Consider the following 23,420-nt stretch of genomic DNA (forward strand, 5'->3'; position numbering starts at 1 on the left):
ATGAATACTTTCATGCACAGATAAAAGGTGGCATGCATGTAAAAATTGAAGTTCGGGAGTTAGATATGTAAATATATAAGAATTTAAGAGGCATGCATGTAAATTCTCATAAAGAAAAAGCTAAATCACAATTTGTCCTATGAAGAAAAATATATAGCACCCAAAAATAGTCTCTAACAGCTTCTAAAACAAAACACTACAATATAACATATAGAACTTTGAATGAAAAACCAAATGCAGCTGAGGAATCACATAAAGAAATTGTTACTCAGATTGTCCAAATTATATCTCCTCCTTCAGTTTTTCAATCTTTGAAAACAATTCCTCCCTGTTTTTCTGCATGCAGAAAACAATATAAACAATTCAAAAGAATCACCAGAAAAAAAACATTCAGATTTCAAAAAAATTATTATTCTGCAAAATTTAAAATATTTTTACCTTGAAAATGAGATAACGGTAACTGAACCAGATTGTATAGCCCAGGCCAACCAATTCCAGCACTTTTGGAAACTATAGTTAAGAAACCAAGGTTAGGAGTAAGCCCATCTAAAAAATAGCACTAATTATCATTTTTTAATAGTCAAATCTATCTTTTCATGCATCTGCAAAGTGCTATGCGTGTAATAAATATAGAAGCTTAGGTGTGGGATATATGAAACCATACGAATTGCATGCTACCTATGAAAATTTCCCAACAAATTTAAGAAGTTTTGAATATTTTTAAAAATAATCATACTTTAATTAAATAACCAAACTTATTTTACTTCAAATCAAAACATAAGCACAAAAAATATAAAGGGCATTTATATACAAAGCACTTGAAACATTGCTATTTACAAATCTAGCATCCGCTTTCATCCATTTCGCTAATTCTTACTCAAACAATAAAATTCTTGATAAAACCCCAACTCATACTTTTCCTTTTTATCAAATTCTCAATGGTTTGATTGTGACACGTGTAAATACATTGATAAATCACCTAGATGTTAGATTTTGTAAATAACAATAATTCAAGTGCTATGTATGTAATTATCACAAATAAAAAATAAAAAATAAAAAATAATACTAATCCCAAACGGCCCTTTGGCTTTCAAACACTACAAGGATTTGTAAAGAAGTATGTAGCAGTAGACATACCAGAGGAAGAGTATCAATTGCGCTGACAACAGCTGATGAAATCCACAGAGCAAGCAAAGCACCAGCTCCGTAAAACAGGATGTAGTAAGTGTCATCTAACTCCAACTGTTATGAAAGCATAGAAAGGCATCCAGATGATCAATTTCTTAAAAAAACAAAAAAAAAAAGAAGGAAATTTACATACATACCAAAAAATTCGTTTGTATTTACATATCTACATCTAAACTATTTATCATTATAACCATGATGTCTACGAGTTCACTTCCAAACACAAATATCATTGCCACTAATGACTCCATAGTGTCTTTGGGGCTAATGGCATCGCATCTTTGTTGCGGTGTCCACTGACCATGAACAATTCCTATAGATCCATTTCGCATGGAAGGCTTTTCTTGGGACTCATTACTTCAATCTAAAGCATCGGAATGTGCTTCGGCAGCGATTGATGGACTCAAAATGTGAAGGGAAGCTACAAGGCACACTTTGACTTCAATTAACTGAACACTGCAACACTTTCATCCAAGATGTTGGTCTAGCTATGAGTAAATTACAGGGCATGATAACAGGCTTCGTTAATTTATCTGGAAAATACTGTACCGAGCTATTTTAACCCGGCTTGACTCCACACATTAGCCAAATAGAATTATACTCACATCAACCATGCTTACTTGGATCAACACTAAATCCTCATTCATTGCTTCTTTTCATCTCCTTCTACCAAAAGATTTAAGTTCCATAACATGTGGGTTGCTAAAAAAGGATTTTTTGAGATTGTAAGTTACTTCACTAAATCAAAAGAGGAATCTCTTAACTTCCAAAGAAAAATTTCTTACACCTCTTAAAAAACCATGATATAGTGAGTTGTAAACATCACACATGCCAGTGGACCCTACATCAAAACTCGAAAACATTGGAAGGAACACTGAATGATAAAGAAAAAACAAGTCTTGTTGGAAAACCTATAATTCTTTCACGTAAACATCACACATGCCCATGAAGCCTACATCAAAACTTCAAAAAAATGGAAGAAGGAACACAAACTGATAAAAGAAAAGAACGAAGTCTTGTTCCAAAACCTATAATTCTTTCATGTACTATGCCATATACTATGTTCTTGTTAGTGGTGTAAGCCAATTTATGAGTGATTTAAGGGAGCAGCACATATAGACCATGTAAATAATTTTGAACTATTTGAAGTTAACTCCAAAAAAAGATTTTGTTCTTTAGAAAAGGCTCAAATCAAGACGACTGAATCTACTGCGATGGAAATTGGGCTAAGCTTTATCAGTGATTAGAAGTTCACATCTAGATATTGCTCTATTGTACAGGGTAAACTTGCTATACAGAGAAGAATGAAATAGCTTGTGAAATCAAGTAGCAATGCGAAAACTAAATTTCATGCCATGGCTTATGATATATGTGAAAAAGTTTAGATCAAAAGACCACTCGAACCACTTAGGGTTAAAATTGAAGGGAAAATTAATCTTTTTTTTTTATGATCAATATGTTATCTATAATGACAGAATCTTATCCATTATGGCAGAACAAAGCAAATTGAAATTGATCAATAATTTAATAAAAATGTTAACAAATTAGTCTACACTCCAACCAACCCTCAAGTTGTGAATATATTAAGCTTCAACAGCTTATGTTCCAAGCATTGGATGGTTGACATATTCAATCTAGCTTAGAGGAGTACACCGAATCTGTCCCATACATGCCATGGCTCAATTGCAAGTAGATGGAAGCATGAAACCCATGAATTACTGAGGAATACTCTACCGAACACTATAGCCAAACTCAAAAGTTTCGAAGTCATGGATGGATAGAAGCAACCTGATTTTGAAGAAACACGAATTTGCACATGGGTTACTCACAAAATGCTTATTATTTACTTTCATTTTGCTCAAATTTATGACTGGCCAACTGTATTCATCAAATTCAATTTTTTGCGCAAAATTTAAACAAGTTTTATGTTGTTTTATTGTTTAATCCCACAAAAATATTGTGGAGAATCAATGTGCATGCTTCGGGCGCACGAATGTGATAAGTGAGATGTAACTATTGTTCCTTTCTCTCCGCCTTCTTAAAAATTTCATATAAATAAAAGATTTTTAATTGGGGGCACGTATCTGACCTAGGGATCTGACCATGAAAAAATGTTCAACCTGGCAATTCATTTCAAAAATAGAACATAAAGCATCCAACAATTTAGGCATCAATTAGTGAAGAGAACAAAAGATTGGATCAAATAATTTGATGAAAATTATTGATGGAATTCTCATATCCCGTTGTTAAGATAAAAAATGATGTCCCAATAAGTCTATAGGCACAATCAAATCATCAATCAAAAACTATATAAAGGAGACCAAAGTCTTGAAAGCTAGAGCAAATAAATAAAATTCATATTTTAGCAGGATAAGAATGAATTTAAGTTTTAAATTAAAAAAAGAGATAAAATATGCTTATATTTTCGAGTAGAATGAACTTATCTAACTAATAATTATAAATAGGGTTTCTTCTCTTTATGGAGTTGGATTAGAAATGGTTAAAATATTATTTCCATTCAAATTGCCTATTTAAAGGTCTGAATACAATAGAAGTATTAAACCACAATCCAAATCTCTACCAAAAAAAAAAAATCCTTCATTTTCTTCTCCAGCCAAAAAACCTTCATCTCTCCAGGCAGTAAAACCTGAGCCCCAAACTCCAGAAACTCCAGAACCAAGCTGTGCAGTGCCATGGGGCATCCCGGAAACCACTGGAAATCATTGTTTGCTTGCTGCAGTTATTCTCGGCAAAATCCTCTGATCTCTTGCTCTTTCAACTGAAAACTTTGTTTGTTTCTTTACTGCTGTCACTGTTTGCACTTGTTGTTGTTGTAAATTTAAATGAACTAAAAAATTGCAGATAAAGCAATCCATGAAAAAAGGAAAAACAATTTCATCTAGCAGTCCAACATGAAGGAAGACATATAAACCAAGCAAACCAAGGTTAGTCTCGAACAAGCTGGTACTGGTGATAAAGATAAGCCTATTTTATAGAACCACCACATTATTTAGAACAAGTGTAACGAATTAACAAGCAATATCACTTAAGAAAAAATGTCTAATATTATAATCAACCTATCAATGAACAAACCTGTCTTAACATCATAAGAAAAGGTAAAAATTTTAAAAAATAAATTAAAAAAAAAAAAACTTGTGCAGTAACCTAGCAACTTCAGTGATTGAGTTATAGTAGCCAACAATGCAATGTTGATTCCATTCACTAAGAATATGAAGCTTATGCATGTAAAGTATGTAGACTTTAGCCTCTTGTGCAATGTAAAGAGTTAACATTAAGGGCCGTTTGGATGTGTAATTAGTAGTGTACTTGTTGACCTCACTTTTAGTTGAGGTCTAGCTTTCTCCTCTTTAGTAGCCTAGGGTCTAGCAATAGGACTTTCACGTTGACTATTCCTAGAAAACTAGAAAAGGAACCCTCACCATTAGAAACTTTAAACCAGTCTTTGCTCAACTTGAAGTTCCACATATTGGTCATAACCTCTAGCACTTAGTAGGTGGGGTCAATATGGGGGAGCTCAAGGTGAATCCCCATAAGGCTGCTTGGCCTTAAGATTGACCCTAGAAGTTGGTCTGGAGCTAGTTCACTCACTTTCACTCTCATTCACTCACAACCCTAAGCTCAAATTTGTTGACTTTGATCCCTTGATCCTTTGGGAGACTCATGTAGATGGTCTCCTAGACCCTCTAGCCCTAGGCTGGGGTTTAGCAAGCACCAGTACATAGAAGACTCAAATGGAGATTCCACTGGTCCGTGGCTCAAATCAGGATGGTTGGCACATCGATTTCACCAAAATACCCAACTCAGCCTTTTGTCCCCAAAACCAATTTGGACTCTTCAATTGAACTCATCTTCAATTGAACTCCCAATTTGGACTCTTCAATTGAACTCAATTTGATCCCAATTTCCCCAATTTCAATTCTAAACTCAAATTCATCATGACAAAATCAATCAAAACCAAATCCAAGTCTAATTGACCCATGCTTTGCGCTCAATTTTGATCCAAGTCAAACCCCCAATTACAGCCCTATGACCTAATCTCACCTAATTGAACCCCATAGTCTACTCAATTTGCTACAATTTGAATCTTAAACTCTTCATAACAATCCTACACATCAAATTGGACCTTTAATTGGTCTTGGTCAAGCCTCAATTTCACTCAATTTCAACCCACATTTAAAATTCCCAAATTTGACCCAAATTGACTGTCCTCAAATTTCACCTAATTGAATGCCCTAACCCTAAAATTGACACCCAATTAATGTTGAAAACTCTTCATCATTCCCCTAGATCATTTTCAACAATCAATTTGAACCTAACCCAACCTAAACCCAAGTCTAACCCAACACCCCTAAATTGACCAAATGACCAAAACTCACCAAATTGAATCTCCAAACCAATTCAAATCACTGCAAATCTTTTCTAAACCTCTCGTGACAACCATCTACACTATCTTGATCAATTGAGCCTGAACCAAAATTTTGATGAAAATCGAATTTGACGCGTTTTTTGACCCGATCGTCGACGAGGTTGTCCAGACGACCTCGGATGACAAAACGGACTGCGAATTGGGAGCTTTCGATGGTAAATATTAAAAAAAATCTTTTTTTTCTTTTAAAAAGAATCTTTTTCTTTCTTTCTTTTTTTTCTCTCAATTAAATCCCTAATCTCTAAAGCCCTATATCCCAAATTCTTTCTCTCGCTCACGCCTCATCATCCTGTTCGCACGCCCGACCGAACTCCTCTCTCTCCCTTATCTCCTTCGCGACATAGCACTGGCGCCCCATTCCTTATCGTGTGATCTCATCGCCTGCTCTCTCTACCCTCCTCGAGCCGCCCGCATGGAGGGCGTCCTACTCCGCTCGACTCCTAGAGCCGCACGCGATGGGGAGATCTCTACCCATCTCCTCTCCCTCTTGCCTATAAGAAGCCCCATCTGGAAAGGAGAGGGGCTGGCCGAATCTTTTGGAGAAGGGGGAGGTGCTGCCGGATTTTTGGTTTGCTCATGCTACTTATTTGCTCGACATTTTGGTCGTTTCTCTACCTTCCTTGTTGGTTCACTTAATACTTTTGCTTGATTGCATATTTGGCTCCCGAGGTATTACATTCTTGCTGGTTTGCGATATTTTGACTTGTTTGTTCGATACTCTTGAGGATTACTCTTTTTATTGCCGGTTTGCTTGCCTGACTGTCCTTGATTTGGTCTTAATGGTTCTCTCAAAAAAAAAGGAGAGAAAATATATCATAAGATGCATGAGTTATTACGTGATATGGAAGTCTATTCCTTCCGAGGAACATTTCAGATTCATGGGGGATGATATTCTATCTTTTAAATTTCCTAAAGCTATTCCGCACTTATTTATTAAAACTGGAAGCCCAGAAGTATCGAGAATCATCAAAGATGTTGAAAACCTGCACTCATTTTTTTCTTTAGTGGAGGAAATAATCAAAGTTTCTTTTTGAAATACTTATAGAAATTTTAAAAGGCATCATGAAACATTTGTTTGCTGTTCATACACTCTCCATATATATATATAAAAAAAGAGGATGTCTAAGGCTATTAAAAATTTGAAACATCTTTGATGTTTGAATCTTACTGTAAATCTCACCTGAATGTATAGACCATTAAGCAGTTTTTATCATTTGCAGTTCGTACTCTACATAAGAAATGTGTGCCGGGGGGGGGGGGGGGGGGTGTAGGGGGGTGGTGAATCCTTTTAACCCGCGTCTCTTGGAATTGCCCCTGAATGTATTATTCTCATTCCGTTAAATCATAAGGCATGGTTTAAGGTGTGCTAAAATTGCTGCTCAAGTTAAAGTTTTAGGTTGGCTTAGCCTTTGCATATGTTTGATTTAGCTCGACCAAAGATGAGGTTGAACCCGATCTTGTTGCATACGGATAAAACATTCTTGCAAGTATTATACACATATCAATCAATTCTTATTGAGTTTACATAACCAGCACTTAAATTTTTACATGGACCTTCATGGTACTTCTGGCTTGATGAACCTATGCATGAAAATATAAGGCAATAGTATATTCGTCTAAGGTTTTGAGGACTTTGCATGAGATTGCTAAACTTGTTAGGTGTTTGGTATGTAAATATATAATAACTGTAAGATTTGTATATAAATACTCACATGGTTTGTATACAAATTTCTCTTTTCTCGTAGGCAGGATTTTGTCACTTGTCCTTATGGTGGGCAACAAGGTAGAAATATTCATTCCAAGCTTTTAATGTGGCTGCAGTTTCTAACATGTTTTATGATATTTTGGGCCGCGGTTTTAGCCTTGTTGTAGCTCGATTTTGGCCCTGTTGTGGCTTGGTTTTGGCCTTTTGGCTTGGGATTCTTTTGTGGTAGCTGCTTGGTTTGGATTTATCTATCAAATGCTAACGTGTTCTTATATAGTCATATATGCATGATATTTCCACGCATCCATTTCTGTGGTTCAGAATAGGTCCTTTTCACCAGAAGACAAAATAGGTCTTTTTCACCAGAAGACCCGCTCGAGCCATGTCTATTAGGTCGAATATGCAGTCGAGAACGCTTCTTTCTTCACTTTCAGAAAAGACTGGTGTACAGCTCCAAGTCTTCTAGTATATTGACAAACCTTCCTTGAACTTCTTAGTAAAATTCAAATTCCCTTTTCTTTACTTTACTCATTTTGTCGAACTCTGCCATGGTGATCATTGGTGGCTGTCGAGGACGCTCCATCATTTCAATCAGGAATCCATGTTGGTGATGTCTCTGTATCTAAGGGGATGTACGATTCCCCAACTAAGTCATTGGTGATCAGAAATCTGCCATCGGTGGACTTATACTCCTCCAGAGTGTTGTAACGCTCCAAGTGGAGGACGTTACAATCTGGGCATTCCGTAAATACCCCTGTAACTGGTATCCATGCGGGAATCTCAGCGTTGCACGTCGGACAACCTGCACAAAGTTCTGGCATCATCGGCTTTGTAGTGAACTCGGACTCATCCTTTGTGGCAGGAAAGCTGGAGAAAGTCTCTTTCATGTATGGATCGTAGATTTTCCCCTCTGGAATCGAGGTAAGCAAGTTTTCTGCTTCTTTCCGACGTCTTATTTCTTCACGCAGGAAAGCTCTGTGCTTTTGGCGACTGACATTTCTTCGTTGAGTCCTTCGTAACGGTGTGTTGGCAGTCTCCCGTCATCAACAGCAACTGGACCTCCGGTCGGTGTAGTTATCATAGATGGCAGACGACTAGTCACCTCCATCGGATCTTGTTGTACTACCACTTTCTTCTCCTTCAGTGAGGAATTCTCCTTGGTGCCGATCTTCAATAGTGAGGGTAACTCCTCTTTTTCTCGACGGCTGATCACGTCCATCAGGAGGGGACCCTCATAGTCTCCATCGACTTGACTGAAGTCCACGTCGAAGTCTATGATGCCACCCTGCGGTGCTCTTTCCTCGTTAAGTGCGAAATTCCAACCATCCTTGAAAGCAAAAATCAGCTTCTATCCTGATATTTTTCTCTACAGACGATAGGAAAAACATCAATGCGCTGAAATTTAGCAGGAATAAGAACAAAACAAAACATTTATTAGAGAAAATTTTAGTTTATACCAGTGAGAAGATCATTAAAAAAAAGTGTTCATTAAGCAAAATTTTAGTTTATAATGGTGAGAAGATCATATATATATATATATATATATATTGTTTAATTCAATAAGATGTTCGACTTAAAAGTAGAAAAGAGAATATCGAAGTATATAATTTCAAAAGTTATCATTTTATTAAGGTTAATTTTATTACAAAAAAATTTTTTTGGACCCGACACAGACGTTTGACCAAATAAATAACCTCAGAATAACCAAAATTTCAATTGAAGCAATGTTAAGTCGCATAGTATGTCTTCAAGTATCGTCCGTTGATCGGCAACATGGGTCTTTTGCCTCAGAAATCCACCAGCTGGTAGGCTCCTCCCGAATAGGCTTTTTCTATGACAAATGATCCCTCTCAAGTCGGTTCAAATTTCCATCTATCTTGTGGTCCACAAGAATAGGCATTTTGAGAACAAGTACGAGATCACCAACTTTGACTGTCCTTGGGCAGACCAATTTATCATGAATTTGTACCATCCTTGGTTTTATAGGAGGTACCTGACAGCAGATCGTTGACCAAACAGTTGCATGTACACTTAAAATTAACATCGAACTCGAATGTGCTATAACGAGAAGATTTGAGCTAACATTGTGGGCAGCACGATGATCTTTACAAGCAAAACACATCTACACCAGCTAAACCTTCCTTAAAAATTAAACAACAATACATAGGATTTTAAGGTTGTTTGTCTGGTGCGACATAAATACTCAATCTTATCTTTAGGCTTTTGTATAGCTCTGCTACACAATATAAGCTCTAACTCGTTTTAAGATTCCAAGTTTGTCGTTCGTCAGGACCTAAGTCCTCACATATTCTAGACTATTCGTGTGATTGTTTCACACGGATGTAAGCCCTAATTAAATATAATTGGCAGAATGAAACACTTAAATATTTCCCCTCTAAACTAAAGCCAAACCTTAGGATAGCTTGGGAAGTCACCGATGTTCTCCTCAGGATCTATGACACCCCCTAGTTTTTTCTCCTATGGATTCTACACTAAATGTTCCAAATTTGAGTCATTCCCCTTTCACACCTCTTTGTCCGATTTTGTTGAAAAGTCCTAATCCATTGACCTCTTTGAGATAATATTCCTTGATTTTTATTGAGAGTTTTCTTACGTAACTTCAGTCATTTAAGATGTAATTAACTATAGGGGATTGCCCTTATAGAAAGTTTTTCCGAACCCAGCTTAATATAATCCCTATTTAATTTTTTATAATAAATAGGAGAAATTGTCGGTTTATAAATAAAATAGTTTTCGCAGATCAAAAGGATGTCATATGTTTCTTAATTTATTTGATCGAATCTCACCCGTGTTTATCTTTTCGGATAAATACATGACTTAAGGTGTAGTACTCTTTCATTTAAACAATGGAAGATATGTAATCATTTTGATTTCATATTTTTCTAAACTAAATATCTTTCTGAAACGGGCGACGGGATTTCGATTCCGGCAGCCGACAGCTTACAACGGACAACTTTTTAAATAAAATTGTGTCGACAGTACTGTAAATCTTTTACAGAGATTTGAGAAAATTCTGTGTTTCGTATGAAAATTTACAAATATCATATAAATTTTAATAGATTTGAAGTTTACACGGTAGCCTATTTTAGTTGAATTTAGAATTTGGTCGATTTAACAAAATTTGAATTACATCATTAATGTAAAATGTTATAAGCAAGTCGTTGTCTGTCGCTCTCACCACAACGTTTGCAACCTGTCGTTTGCTGCCCATCGCTCACTGCTTGCCGCGGCTAGCTGCCTATCGCTTACCAGCCACCTGTTGCTTGCCTGCAACGCGCTGCTCGAGGTTTGTCACTCGACGCCCCCCCCCCCCCCCCCCCCCCCCCCCCGCCACAACCAGTCGTCCTCTTGCCACCGCCGTCAGCAGATCGCCACTCGTCTGCCTCCTGCCATCTGCCGCCTGCTGCTCAAATACATTTTTATCATAGTATTCTATAAACATTTTACAGTGCATTGCATTTTTAGCAAAACCAAACTACCGACCGCCACCCTTTGTCGAAGTAAATACATTATTTTCAATTTACTTCAAACCAAAAAAAAAAAATATAAAGTCCTACGTTTATTTTACAGTGAGCCAAACTACTTGAAAGTAATTCAAATACATTTTTATCATAGTATTCTATAAACATTTTACAGTGCATTGCATTTTTAGCAAAACCAAACTACCGACCGCCACCCTTTGTCGAAGTAAATACATTATTTTCAATTTACTTCAAACCAAACAAAAAAAATTTAAAGTCCTACGTTTATTTTACAGTGAGCCAAACTACTTGAAAGTAATTCCAATACATTTTTATCATAGTATTCTATAAACCTTTTACAGTGCATTGCATTTTTAGCAAAACCAAACTACCGACCGCCACCCTTTTTCGAAGTAAATACATTATTTAATTTTCATAGATTAATTCTCCAAAATAATAGAGATGTGGATGATGATGAAAGAGCTAAATCTAAGTGGCTAAAACAGATCTGTGGCATTAGTGTCACACGAGAATATCACAACTTTAAGATAGATTTAATATAAGCTGCACAGACCAGCAATATAGAAAAATTATTTCGCTAAAAATTGAAAAACCAAAAAAAGATTCAACACATAATGCAAGACTCCAGAATGAAAGGAAGAGAACTTGCAAGAAAAATAAGACTAGTAATGATAGGGGCAGCTTCCAGTACCACCACCCGCCACATTTTCTAGAGACATCAGAAGGCATTAACAAGGGATAAAATCTGGCACTAAAGTAAAAAATTATAAACAAACTATCAATAAAAACTAAGTTGTATATCATTTTAATAAATTTAAAAATTGTAAGTTCAAAAAATTGCTGATCCAAGTGAAGTCAAGATGGTCTTGTAAGCTCATCTTTTATAATAAGGAATACTTTGCATGTTAAAACTCAGTTTATATGAGGCACAGAATGCCTCATTGTGCATTAAATTGTTTGTTATATTTAAAAGTACGGTGACGCAAAAGGAAGAGATAAACTAAAAGGCGGATGCAAATCAAGTACTCGGTTTGATTCAGAAGCAAGCTGTATTTTGTAAAAAAGGTAAAAATAATAAATTCTATAGAACCAGTTAAAAATGAAAGTTATTTTGAATTGAAATATTTCAAATTTTGATTCAAGTTGAACCAAACAAATGCTGTGCTCCATGCTATCATTTTCCTTTGCATGAGCAAAGTGGAAAAGCTTATTGCAAAGAAGACTGAAAAAGAAGAACAGAAACTCAGAGGTCAATCATAACTTTAATGGCACACGCATAATCCAGTGGCAAGCTAAGTAACCTGTGCATAATTTATAGAAGTTTATTTTATAATGGATATTCAAGTTATTTTATGTTTCATTTCAGGAAAGGTGAACCCAAAGGGAAATATGCGCAATTCAAACCCGCAACCTCATGGTGGGAACTTACACTCTCAACCATTACGTCACGGGTTATTTTATGTTTTTTTACATCTCATTATTTATTTGTTAGCCATTCATTAACTATATATTAGCAGTTTTCAGTATTTTATAATAAATTGGTCACAAAACATTATCCATTGATTACGAATTGGTTAGAAATTTATAATTATTCATCATTAAATGAGAGATGAATTAAGTTAATGTGTCAAACTTTAAAATCATGGGAGAGGGTAATTGATAATAGGTTAAGACGCGACATAAAAATTTCTCATATTTAGTTTGGATTTATTTTGGGCAGGTATACAATGGAAGCTAAACATTGATTGAGAGGTTTAATGGAGAAATATAGAAGGAATATAAAAGGAATATAGAGGATCCACATATGATTTTTTATTGATTTAGAAAAAGCTTACAATAAGGTTCTAAGCGAAGTCCTTTGGAGAGTTAAAAAAACAAAGGTATTGGTACGACTTATATTCAAGTCATTAAACATATGTATACTAGAGTTGTTACTTGTGTTCGAAGAGGAGGATTGACCAAGTATTTTTCTATTTAAGTTGGATTACATCAGGAAACTGCTTTAAGCCCATATTTTTTTGCTTTAGTCATGGATGATCTACTGGAAATTTACAGGAGGATGTACCTTGATGTATGATTTTCGCTAATGCTATCCTTCTTGTGGATAAAACTAGAAAAAGAGTTCAGAAAAAACTTGATTTTTGGAGGTCTTCATTGAAGACTAAATGCCTTCGTTTGAGTGGATCTAAAATTGAATACATAAAATGTAATTTTAGTAGTTGCAGCTCTAGTAGCAGAGTTGTAACTATGGGTGATAAAATCATTAAAAGGTGTGAGCATTTTTTAGATATCTCGAGTTTATTTTTCTAGATATCTCAGGTCTATTATTCTAGATATCTCGGGACTATTGTTCAAAGTGATGATAATATAGATAGAGATGTTATTAGTAGAATTCAAGTTGGTTAGCTGAGATGGAGGAATGCATCGAACCTATTGTGTGATAGAAAAGTACCACTTAGACTGAAAGAAAAATTTTATAAGATGGTAGTGAGACCTGCAATGCTCTATGGCGCAGAATGTCGGCCTTCGTAAGAGAAGCATAAAACAAAGTATTGTTGAGATGACAATGCTTAGGTGGATGAGTCGCTTGACACTTAGAGACAAAATACGAAATGTATATAGTCGTGATAGGGTTGGTGTAACTCCAGTGTCGAACAAGATTAGAGAGAGACATCTTAGATGATTTGGTCACATTAAACGTCGACCATCTGATGGTCCTGTCATGAGAGCAGATGTATTAGATTTAACTAATGTTAAGAAAGATGTAGGTAGACATAAAAAGACTTGGGTATATTGTACAAAAATAATCTTAATCTATTAAAATTAAATGAAAATATAAGACTCAATAGAACAAAATAGAGAAAAAAGGATTCATTGAACCGGCCCCACTTAGTGGGATAAAGGCTTGTTATTGTGGTTATTGCATCACTAAATGAGAGAATTTTAATGCATTTGAGGCATAGGACACGAATAAAATTATGAATATGGATGTGAAATTTACCTTCATTATTTACTTTAGGATTTTGATTTACATTGAGATTGTGTTCAGTTATATTTGCCAAAATCTTCATTTTTGTTAATTGTGTGAGGTTTCAATCATGGCATGACTTTCGTGACCCTTAATTCTAGCCAATAATTTTTTAGATGACCAGATAATCTTTTAACAAATTGATGCATAATTTCTTCAATATTCCTGCATGCATTGCATTATCAATAACTCATATATACAAGTCATGAAAGTGATCGTTGGAGGCATCTTATTAACTATAAAAACTATAAATCTAGCACATATACGAGCAAAAGATATGAACTTCAAACTATGTGATTAAATAACTGTCTAAAAGCTCATTAAAGTTCTCCTCTAAGAACTCTTTAATAAAATAACTATTAGAAAAAATATGACCATGCAAAACTTTGTGGTGGATTGTAATGAATATGTTATGCAAGTGCCTAGCCTAAAAGCAATTTTGTCATTTAATAGCGTAAGGACAATGTAGTCTTTTGTTATTTATTTTTATTTAGTACAACTAGGGAAAACATGCTTAGGGTTAAGGTTATGCAAGAGATTATTGTATTTGTGTTTTAGGGTTAGCGTTTGAGAGAGATTTCCTACCTCTCGAATTGTAGGATTTAGTAGAGATTATCTACCTATCGAATTGTGGGTGCTTATCTTTATATATTTGTGTTGTGTTGTTTGAACTTCTAAAACAAAAACATTTTGAACCCTGATTTCGGTGGCAAATCTGCTTGGATAATATCAAATGGTATCAGAGCCTTCGATTCTAGAAAGCCAACATCCGAATCGTGACATACAGGTTGACACGCGATAAGAAAAGAGGCCTACAAACCCTTGTCATCGAACCACATGACAGAATTCCACGATACAGTCATTGATCTTGGGAAAGCAAATATGTGATCTTGGCAAAAGGAGACCATCGTGACCAAAATTCTGGCTAAAACTGCGACACTACAGTCGTGATCAAGCCTACATAAATAACATTGAGATAGCAGGTAAGAGCTAGGGGAGAAGGTCACGTTGAATCATGACTTACAGTAACGATCCACCACAATCTGGCTCGTTGGACGATGCACAGAGATCTCGTAATACAATCACAATTTTTTTTCTTGGCAGGAAGCCAACGACTGTATCGTCATGCATAAAGAAGCAACAGATCGGTGCCCCAGAGATGTTGTAGTCGGAATCTATAAGCTGTCATCTTTCTCCTCCCGCTCTGACCTTGCGAAGCAGTTGTGATTCAAACTAGCTTGGAAGACATGAACCTCAAATCATGCGTAGTGTGCCCTATGACCGATTAGAGCTAGCCAGCAAAACAGATGTGCCTAGAGCCAAACCACGCGACTCCAATTAATCTGGGATGCAACCAATTGGTTCATTGTGTAATATGAGGAGAATATCGTGATACCAAGTATAATTTGGCTTCATTCAGGCTAGATGGGATCGAGGCCCTACAATAGCCTTCGTGACCTCGCGAAACAGGCGTGATTTAAGCTAGTTGGGAGGATTTCATAGTACAAAGTTCCACTTTCGTGATTAAAAAAAATTTGTACTGGGAGAAATGACAACAAAAAAAGTAGATGGTTTGGAAAAAAAATTGGAGAAAAATATAAGTCAACTTAATTTCAAGATAGAGGAAAGGTTATTCAACATAAAAAGAATGTTTTACGCCATAGAAGAGAGGTTTTCTTCATTGGAAAACTGATTCCGGAGCTGGGAAGAGATGATAAGAAAGCTTATTGAGATGCAATCCAAGGCCCCATTGATGACTCAATTTGTAAATCCAAACCAAGAGTTAACCGGAGATTCCATGACCAGATAGAAAGAGAAAGATATCGAACGTAAGGAACATGAGAAGAAAAACATCCACCATCAAGAATTCGCTCCTAGGACTCTGATGGGGGTTGATTAGAGATTTTCGATGGAGGGGGTTGAGATAAAACATGGAGGGGTTATGCAAGGAGTTGAGAGAAATACTTGGAATGAATAGTGTGACCTCCGAACATCATGCGAGATTGACTAGAAGAATTAGAAGCATATTTAAGTGGCAGATATGGAAAAATTGCACGAAATCTGGAGGTTCAAAATGAGCGACAACTGGTAGAACGAGACAACATGCAAAGTGGAGTTGGAAAATATCACTTCGAAGAATTTTGACCTGGAACAAGGAACCATGGAGGGTGGGGCCCAGACAGAGGGTTACATTCAATTGCGTCAGTGCCTTTTGAAGGCAGTCTTCTGTGCGAAAGGCAATTCGAGAATAATGATGGAGGTGAGGACCATATAGCTTTGTGTGAGCTCCTTCTCCAACCTTGCCTTACAAAAGACAGATGGAAGTTGGTGTTTTCGTGTGGATTATCGAGCTGTGAATAAAGAAACAATATCTGACAAATTTCTCATCTAGGTGATCGATGAGCTATTGGATGACTACCTTGGAACTGCGATGTCTTCCAAGATTGATATAAAGACAGGGCATCAGCAGAGTCTGAGGCGGCTGAATGTTGTGCACAAGACTACATTGCAAATTGCTGCAGGTCATTTTGAATTTCTGATTAAATGAAAAGAATTCTTAGATGATGACTCCACGTGAAAGCCATACTACCTAATTTTTTTACCTTGAGGACAAGATGTATTTTTGAGAGGGGAGTATTGTTATGCTGATGACTAGCCTAAGAGCAATTTTGTCATTTATTAGCCTAAGGACAATTTAATCTTTTGTTATATATTATTATTTAATATAAACAGAACTAATATGTTTAGGATTATGATTATGTGGGAGATTATTGTTTTGGAGTCTTAGGATTTGTGTTTGGGAAAAATTTCCTACCTCTCAAATTGTATGATGTATGAAAGAGCATCTACTTCTCAAATTGTAGGTGCTTATTTTTATGTATTTGTGTTGTGTTGTTGATGTTTTCAAATAAAAATATTTTGTGCCCTAATTTCAGTAAAAAATCTGCTTGGATCACATCTGAATGCTTGCCAAAAAAAAAAAAATCTAAAGCTATTGTATTTATTTTAGTTTTTAGCATATCCAATCAAACTTTATAACATCAAACAACCAAAAAATTTGATTTTCTATTGAATATTTCCCATACATTCATACTAATATCCTTCTTAAAGCTATTGTTTGTGATGAAATCTTAACTACTATTGATAATGGAAACCAAAATTATCTTACAAAGTAGAAAAACAAACTTATATGCCATGATTAATGCATATTTCCATAAGAAAAGCAATAATAATACATAAATCTTTTTGGAAACTGCAATTTAAACAAAATGTAAGATTCAATTTTTTTCCAAGCCAAACAAATTTGTCTTAAAACAAATTTTATACATTATTTTATCATGGATAAATAAGATAGTATTTTTCCATTGTATTATTAATATTATTCTAACCCAAGCTATTAAGTTTGCTAAAAATTGTTAGCAATTTAGGTCATTTCACATTTTAGCCGCTTGCTACAAATTATTATAACTTCGTAAAAACTTGATGATTTGCTCTTTCGTCTATGCATAAATATGAGAATTCTAATCACACATTACAATATAAAGCATGAACAACGTTTTATTGTGTGTGCATAAACTCACCTTCTAATCTAGAATTTTGATCATCAATCAAGCGAGACTTGAGTTACAGCAGAAATCATCTGCTTATACGAGAATGAAGTTTGTTTTTATAGTGATTTCTTTCTCTTCTTCTCCACTTTCTTCTTTTTCTACATTTTGTTGTTATTGGTTGAAATTTAAATTGAATTTGAACAGATTAGATACAATTTAAATTTATATTGATTTCATGAAGCTTTAAAATTTTGGTATATTCACCAAGTTCTAATAGAAGCCACAGAATTTTGGTCGTAATTGTTTTATATCATTTTCAGTCACCAAAAGTAAATAATAGGTGTATTTGATAAATAGTTGGTCTCCTGCAATGTTTGACATAAATATTTCATTGCATTCAACATCAAGATAATTATATAATAAAAAGACTAGAACCTAAGACATAAAACAAGGGGTGCGCATTCATTCGATTTGGATGAATCGGTTATCAAATTGGTCAAATTGATTGCAACAGAAATCTGAAATTCAAAAAACTGAACCAATTAAAAATTTGATAAAACCAAATTGATTGAAATGAAATTTAATTCGGTTTAAACGATGATGAACAAACCAAAATTTAATTGTTTGTTCAAAAATGAAGAATTATATATCTTAGATGTCTAATATCTATTTAATTTAATCAATCTTCTATATAATTTTGAAATTTCGGTTTTTAGTTTTTTAATTTTAATGAAAATTGAAATCAAAGCAATAATCAAAAACCGAATATAAAAGTATAAAAAACCAAAGGCCAAAATGCGTCTTCGAAATTGAACTGAATCAACCAAACTTATTTGGTTTGGTTAGGTTCACTTTTGCTATTTTGACCAAATAATACACACCCCTAAATACAACATCATTCAAGTTCTAGAAAAGGCTTTACCACATAGAAATAAAATAACAAAGTTTGCAACCTTAAATATTCATCCTATAGGGCAAAAAATAAGCTTGTTAAACCAAGAGAATAAATATTTAATTTCTTATATTTTAGTTATTTTAATTAGAAGTTATTCTAAAATTTTGGGTTGTCAATGGCCCATGGTTATTATAGAAAGAACATAGTGATAATTATACCAATGCACATAAACATAGAAAATGGTTTTATAATCCAACTGAAGACAATTCTATACTTAAGAATTTCATGGATAAGGAGTATGCTAATGAAATTCACTGGCAAATGTATACAATCCTATGCTTGTTTCAATCAATCACGAGATTCAAATATCCAGAATATGAAATGTACTAAAAGGGAATGCAAAAATAAATGCCAAAAAATTTCAATAAATTTTGAAATAACAGAGGAAGCTAAAATTTATGCTTCCAATAGACCAAGTAAAGGTCGTCTTCTAAAAGGTTCAAAAGGTTGCAACATCACCTACAAAAACAAAAATCGTACAAGTAAATTACAAGATATAAATTCATTCTTGTATAGGTAAATTCTGGCCATGGTTGTAGCTTAGTTGAATCTTATAAAAAATTCTAAAGAATTGCTGAAAAAAGAAAATTATTATTAAACAGAAAGAGAAAAAAAAAAACTATATCTCACCAAGAAACAAAAATTAACATATTTTGTTATCAAAATCTTGGTCATCACTTGTGTTAGGTATGACTCATATACTAGAATTTGGAGTCTCTTGAAGTGAAGAGGTATGTCTTGGAGATAAGTTGGTTGGGAGAGCGATGACGTGTTAGTAATTTTATCTGTGAGTTTTATTTATATATATATGATGTGTAACCCTATGGGTATGTACTAGACTTCTCTGAAATAGTGAAATTTGTTGCTCTGCTCCCGATGATGTAAGCATATTTGTCGAACCTCGTTAAATCTCTGTGTTATTTTGGATTTATGTTGATTCATGTTTTTCTTCGCCCTAATTTCTCAACAATTGGTACCAGAGCGAGGTTTAAGGGGAAAAAAAAAATTTCGGTGCAGAGAGAAGAAGATTCAGCAATTGAGGGCTGCGGTTTGCAGCAGTTTCGCTTCAGCAAATCGTGCAAAGTGACGAACATGCGAACGATTTAGCCTTCAGGCGGCACTGCGGGGCTTCTTCTGCCTGCGACAGGAAGTTTGGCTGTGACCAGAATAGGCGCGAAGGGTTTCGCGAAGGTGTTCGACAGGATCGATTTGGTGCGACAAAGACAGACGTCGACAAGATAGGCAGAAACGAATTGCGGGCATCGCTACCGCGACAGGAGTTAAAGTTCGCGCAGATTTGATCGCGATAGAGGAATCGCGGTGTTGCGGTTTGGAGGAGTTCGCAGTTTTCAGCAGAATCGCAAGGCGTTCGCCGTTGCAGGCTTTCGGGTGGCGGAGCGTTTGACATGGCGAGCATTCGTGCGGACGCGAAAAAAGAATTTAAGGTGGCGGAAGCAACAATCGGAGGAGAAGAAGGAATATTCCTTCGTAATTCCTGTGGCGAGGTGTTCGCAGCAAATGCAGTGTTTTGGTTCGCAAAGAAGGTCGCGACAAGAGGAGACGAGGTCTCTGCAAACTCGCCAGCAGAAAATCTCTAGCGATGGCGGGAAGGAGTTCGGCGAGGTGGAATTCACGCATCCAAGCTCCTTCCGCGACAGCCGGAGGAGTTCTGTTCTTTGAAATTCAGCGGGGTTTTGAAGCCCAACAATTCACGAACATTAGCGACGTTAGGCTAGGTGGAGTTCGTGAACAGAAGTTATCGCAAACAGGAGCGTCGTTTTGCGAACAGAAGAGTTTGGACAGCGGAGTTCACAAATTTGTAGCGCGAGGAGGTGTGACGAGTGAAGTTCAGCTAAGGCGTTTACGTGAACAAGAAAGAGCTTCGGGCAAGGTGTTTACAGTAGTTTGACCGAATTTTTTTAGTGCGAACAGGAAAAATTTGCTGCAGGAATAATTTTAAATAGCAATGTCTGGTGAGATATTTGAGATGATGAAGTTCGATGGAACCGATAACTTCGGATTGTGGCAAAAAAAGGTGAAAGAGTTGTTGACACAACAAGAATTTTTGAAAGTTTTGCAAGCTACGAAACCTAATAATATGGAAGATGAAGATTGAGAAGAATTGCAACAACAAGCGGTAGTTACCATACGTTTATGTCTGACGGATGAGATTATGCATCATGCTATGAATCTGAAATTTTCAGGAGAAGTATGGAAGAAATTGAAATCTCAGTTTATATCTAAATCTCTAACAAATAAATTGTATCTATGGGCTGAAGATGCAGGCAGACACTGATCTGGCGCAGCATTTGAATGTCTTTAATCAAATAATCACAGATCTGACACGGCTTGATGTGAGTATTGAAGATGAAGATCAAGCAATGATTTTATTGTGTTCATTGTCTTCCTCCTATGAACATCTGATGACTACTCTTATATATAGGAAAGATAAAGTCAAAATTGATGAGATTAATGCAACATTATTGGCTCACAACCAGCGGAAGCAGAATGCAGGAAAAACTCTTATGGTAATTGTTTATATGCTAAGGGTAATCAGAATCATAAAAGGAAGGAGGATAAGGAGAGTTCTGGAATGCGAAATTTCAGGTCAAAGTCTAAAGACAGAAAGATGATTTATTGCTACAAGTGCAAAGAGCCGAGACATATGAAGAGAGATTGTCCAAAGCTTAAAAAATAGTTTGATGAGAAACATGATGTATCTTCCAAGTCAATGAAAATGGTGCTGAGTGAAATTACAGATTACAGTGATAGTGATGCACTTTCAGTTACAACAACTCAGTTGAAGAATGCATGAATTATTGATTCAGGATGTTCTTATCACATGACACCTAGTAGAGAATGGTTTACTTCATACATGTTATCTGATTCTAGTTCAGTCTATTTGGATGATGATAGATGTTACAATATTGTTGGCATTGGAAAAGTCAGAATTAAAATGTATGATGACACTGTCAGAACATTATGTGATGTAAGACATATTCTAAATTTGAAGAAGAATTTAATTTCAATGGACACTTTACACAGAAATGATTTTATTCTTAAGACAGATGAGGATAGAGAAACCATCAAAATTATTAAAGATGCATTGACCGTGATGAAATGAAAGATCACTGCAGGTAATATCTATAAACTGTTAAGAAGTACAGTTGTAGGTGGAGTTCACTCAGTTGAATCATATGATGAAATTGCGGTAGATATGTTGACAAAATCAGATATTATCAACAAGTACTTGCATCGCTTGAACTTATTGAATGTTTGCAATTGTTAGACGGCATGGTTGTCCAACCCAATTCGGTGTAAGAAACTTCATGATGTATTTCTCCCAAGAGGCTGGATATTCGCTAAAGTGAAAATTTGTTAGGTGTGACTCATATACTAGAATTTGAAGTCTCTTAGACTGAAGAGGTATGTCTCCTGGAGATAAGTGGGTTGGAGGAGCGTTGGAGGAGCGAGGGCACATGTTAGTAATTTTATCTGTGTGTTTTATCTATATATATGATTTGTAACCCTATGGGTATTTACTGGACTACTCTTAAATAGTGAAATTCATCACTCTACTCCCGAGGACGCAAGCATCTTTGTCGAACATCATTAAATTTCTGTGAGTTCTTCTAGATTTGTGTCGATTTATGTTTTTCTTCGCCCTTTTTTTCTCAACAACTTGCTCTAAAATAAGCTAAGGCTAGAAAGATTAAAACCAACCAAAATATAAAGGAAATAAATTCTTGTTCCATTCAAAAAAAATTATTAAGCATGAAATTTGACCTTCAAATCATCAATATTATCTTTTCTTGAGCAGCATCTTTAGACAATTGTCCAATAATCTTTAAGCAAAATTAAGAACTAAATAATTCAGCATCAGCTTTTGAAACCTCAATCCCCCTTAATCTCTGATTTTCATCTAGAACTTCAATACCCCTTCTTCTAGCTCTGAAACAGATACTTCTGTAGATTACAATGCAATATCTCCGCTACTTTTTCAGATTGAAATTAAAGCACAAGTATGACTTAATTTTAGTATTTTACTTCGCAGGAGGGCATTTATATATGGGATTATTCAGTCTAATTATGTTCAAGATCCTGACCGTCCTCTGCTCCATGCATTCTATATGATCATTTAACAACTGATATTACTCCAACTGTATATATAAGATAACATGATTAGCCATTGTAAAGAAGAACAAGGAATTCAGAATCCAAGGCCTCATCAATCATTCAAAGCGCAATACAGATAAACTGAAACACATAATTTACCCGCAAAAATTAAGACAAATAGGAATCGCGAAGCAAAGCCCGCACAGACAAAAAACTCACCTTGGAACCAAGCTTGCTAAGTAAATATTCAGCCTCGCTTAGCTCCCCATCATTCGGAGTCTCTACAAGTGAGAAATCCTCAGTTACCGGAGCCTTCTTCGGCTCCAAAGCATCGCCGAACTTCTGCGACACGATGGTCGAGGTCTCTTCAGAGGCCGTGGCTCTTGACCAATGCAAACCTGAAAGGAAATGGGGTGAGGATAACTGGTGTAGAGAAATTAGGGTATATGCACATAAAAAGTTAACTTGCTTCCAGGGCAAGAAGAAGAAGACTCGTCCGAGAAACAATTTGAGGCTCTTTGTAAGGTATTAAGTACCTGGTTTGGAGTGAAAAGATAGGGTTTTGGATGAAGAGAAGGATGGGTGGGAGCGAGGGATTGGATAGAGGGGGAGTCGGGGGAGAGAGAAAGCAGCTCTTGTGTGACAGTAGAGTTCCATTTGAAAGTCGGCTGATGAAGAAAAACGAGTCGAGCGCTCCACTATTCTGTATTTCTATATAGATATCAGTCCAAATTTATCTTCTTTATAAAGGCGCGAGGTTCTATGGGCATGGAGAAAGGAAGGTCTGATGTAAAAGTGGGCTTTTTTATTTATTTCTTATTACAATTTTCTATTTAACACAGGATTAAAAAAAATTACATTCCACACAATTCTTATATATTAACATATTTAACAATAAAACGGCGGTGATAATATTTTTTATATTATTTT

At 35.6% G+C, this 23,420-nt stretch overlaps 1 protein-coding gene across 1 annotated transcript; it reads right to left on the reverse strand.

Moving 5' to 3' along the window:
• Positions 1-72: 72 nt before the first annotated feature.
• Positions 73-23,253, reverse strand: LOC110025039 (protein CURVATURE THYLAKOID 1D, chloroplastic-like). Its single transcript, XM_020725284.1, has 5 exons — positions 23,027-23,253; positions 22,710-22,888; positions 1,138-1,242; positions 439-510; positions 73-336 (listed from the first exon to the last, which is right to left on the reverse strand). The coding sequence occupies exons 1-5, from the start codon at positions 23,145-23,147 to the stop codon at positions 283-285; spliced, it is 531 nt and encodes a 176-aa protein (XP_020580943.1). The 5' UTR covers positions 23,148-23,253; the 3' UTR covers positions 73-282.
• Between the last annotated feature and the right edge of the window lie 167 nt (positions 23,254-23,420).

Source organism: Phalaenopsis equestris, unplaced genomic scaffold (assembly GCF_001263595.1).
Source record: "Phalaenopsis equestris unplaced genomic scaffold, ASM126359v1 Scaffold000287, whole genome shotgun sequence".
In the NCBI taxonomy this organism is placed as follows: domain Eukaryota; kingdom Viridiplantae; phylum Streptophyta; class Magnoliopsida; order Asparagales; family Orchidaceae; genus Phalaenopsis; species Phalaenopsis equestris.

Excerpts from the sequence above, each read along its gene's own strand:
- LOC110025039 (XM_020725284.1), bottom strand. The coding sequence starts at position 23,147 with ATGGAACTCTACTGTCACACAAGAGCTGCTTTCTCTCTCCCCCGACTC. Across the intron at positions 22,889-23,026 it reads ATCTTTTCACTCCAAACCAG|GTTTGCATTGGTCAAGAGCC; the intron begins GTACTTAATACC and ends ATTTCCTTTCAG. Across the intron at positions 1,243-22,709 it reads TTAGCAAGCTTGGTTCCAAG|TTGGAGTTAGATGACACTTA; the intron begins GTGAGTTTTTTG and ends CTTTCATAACAG.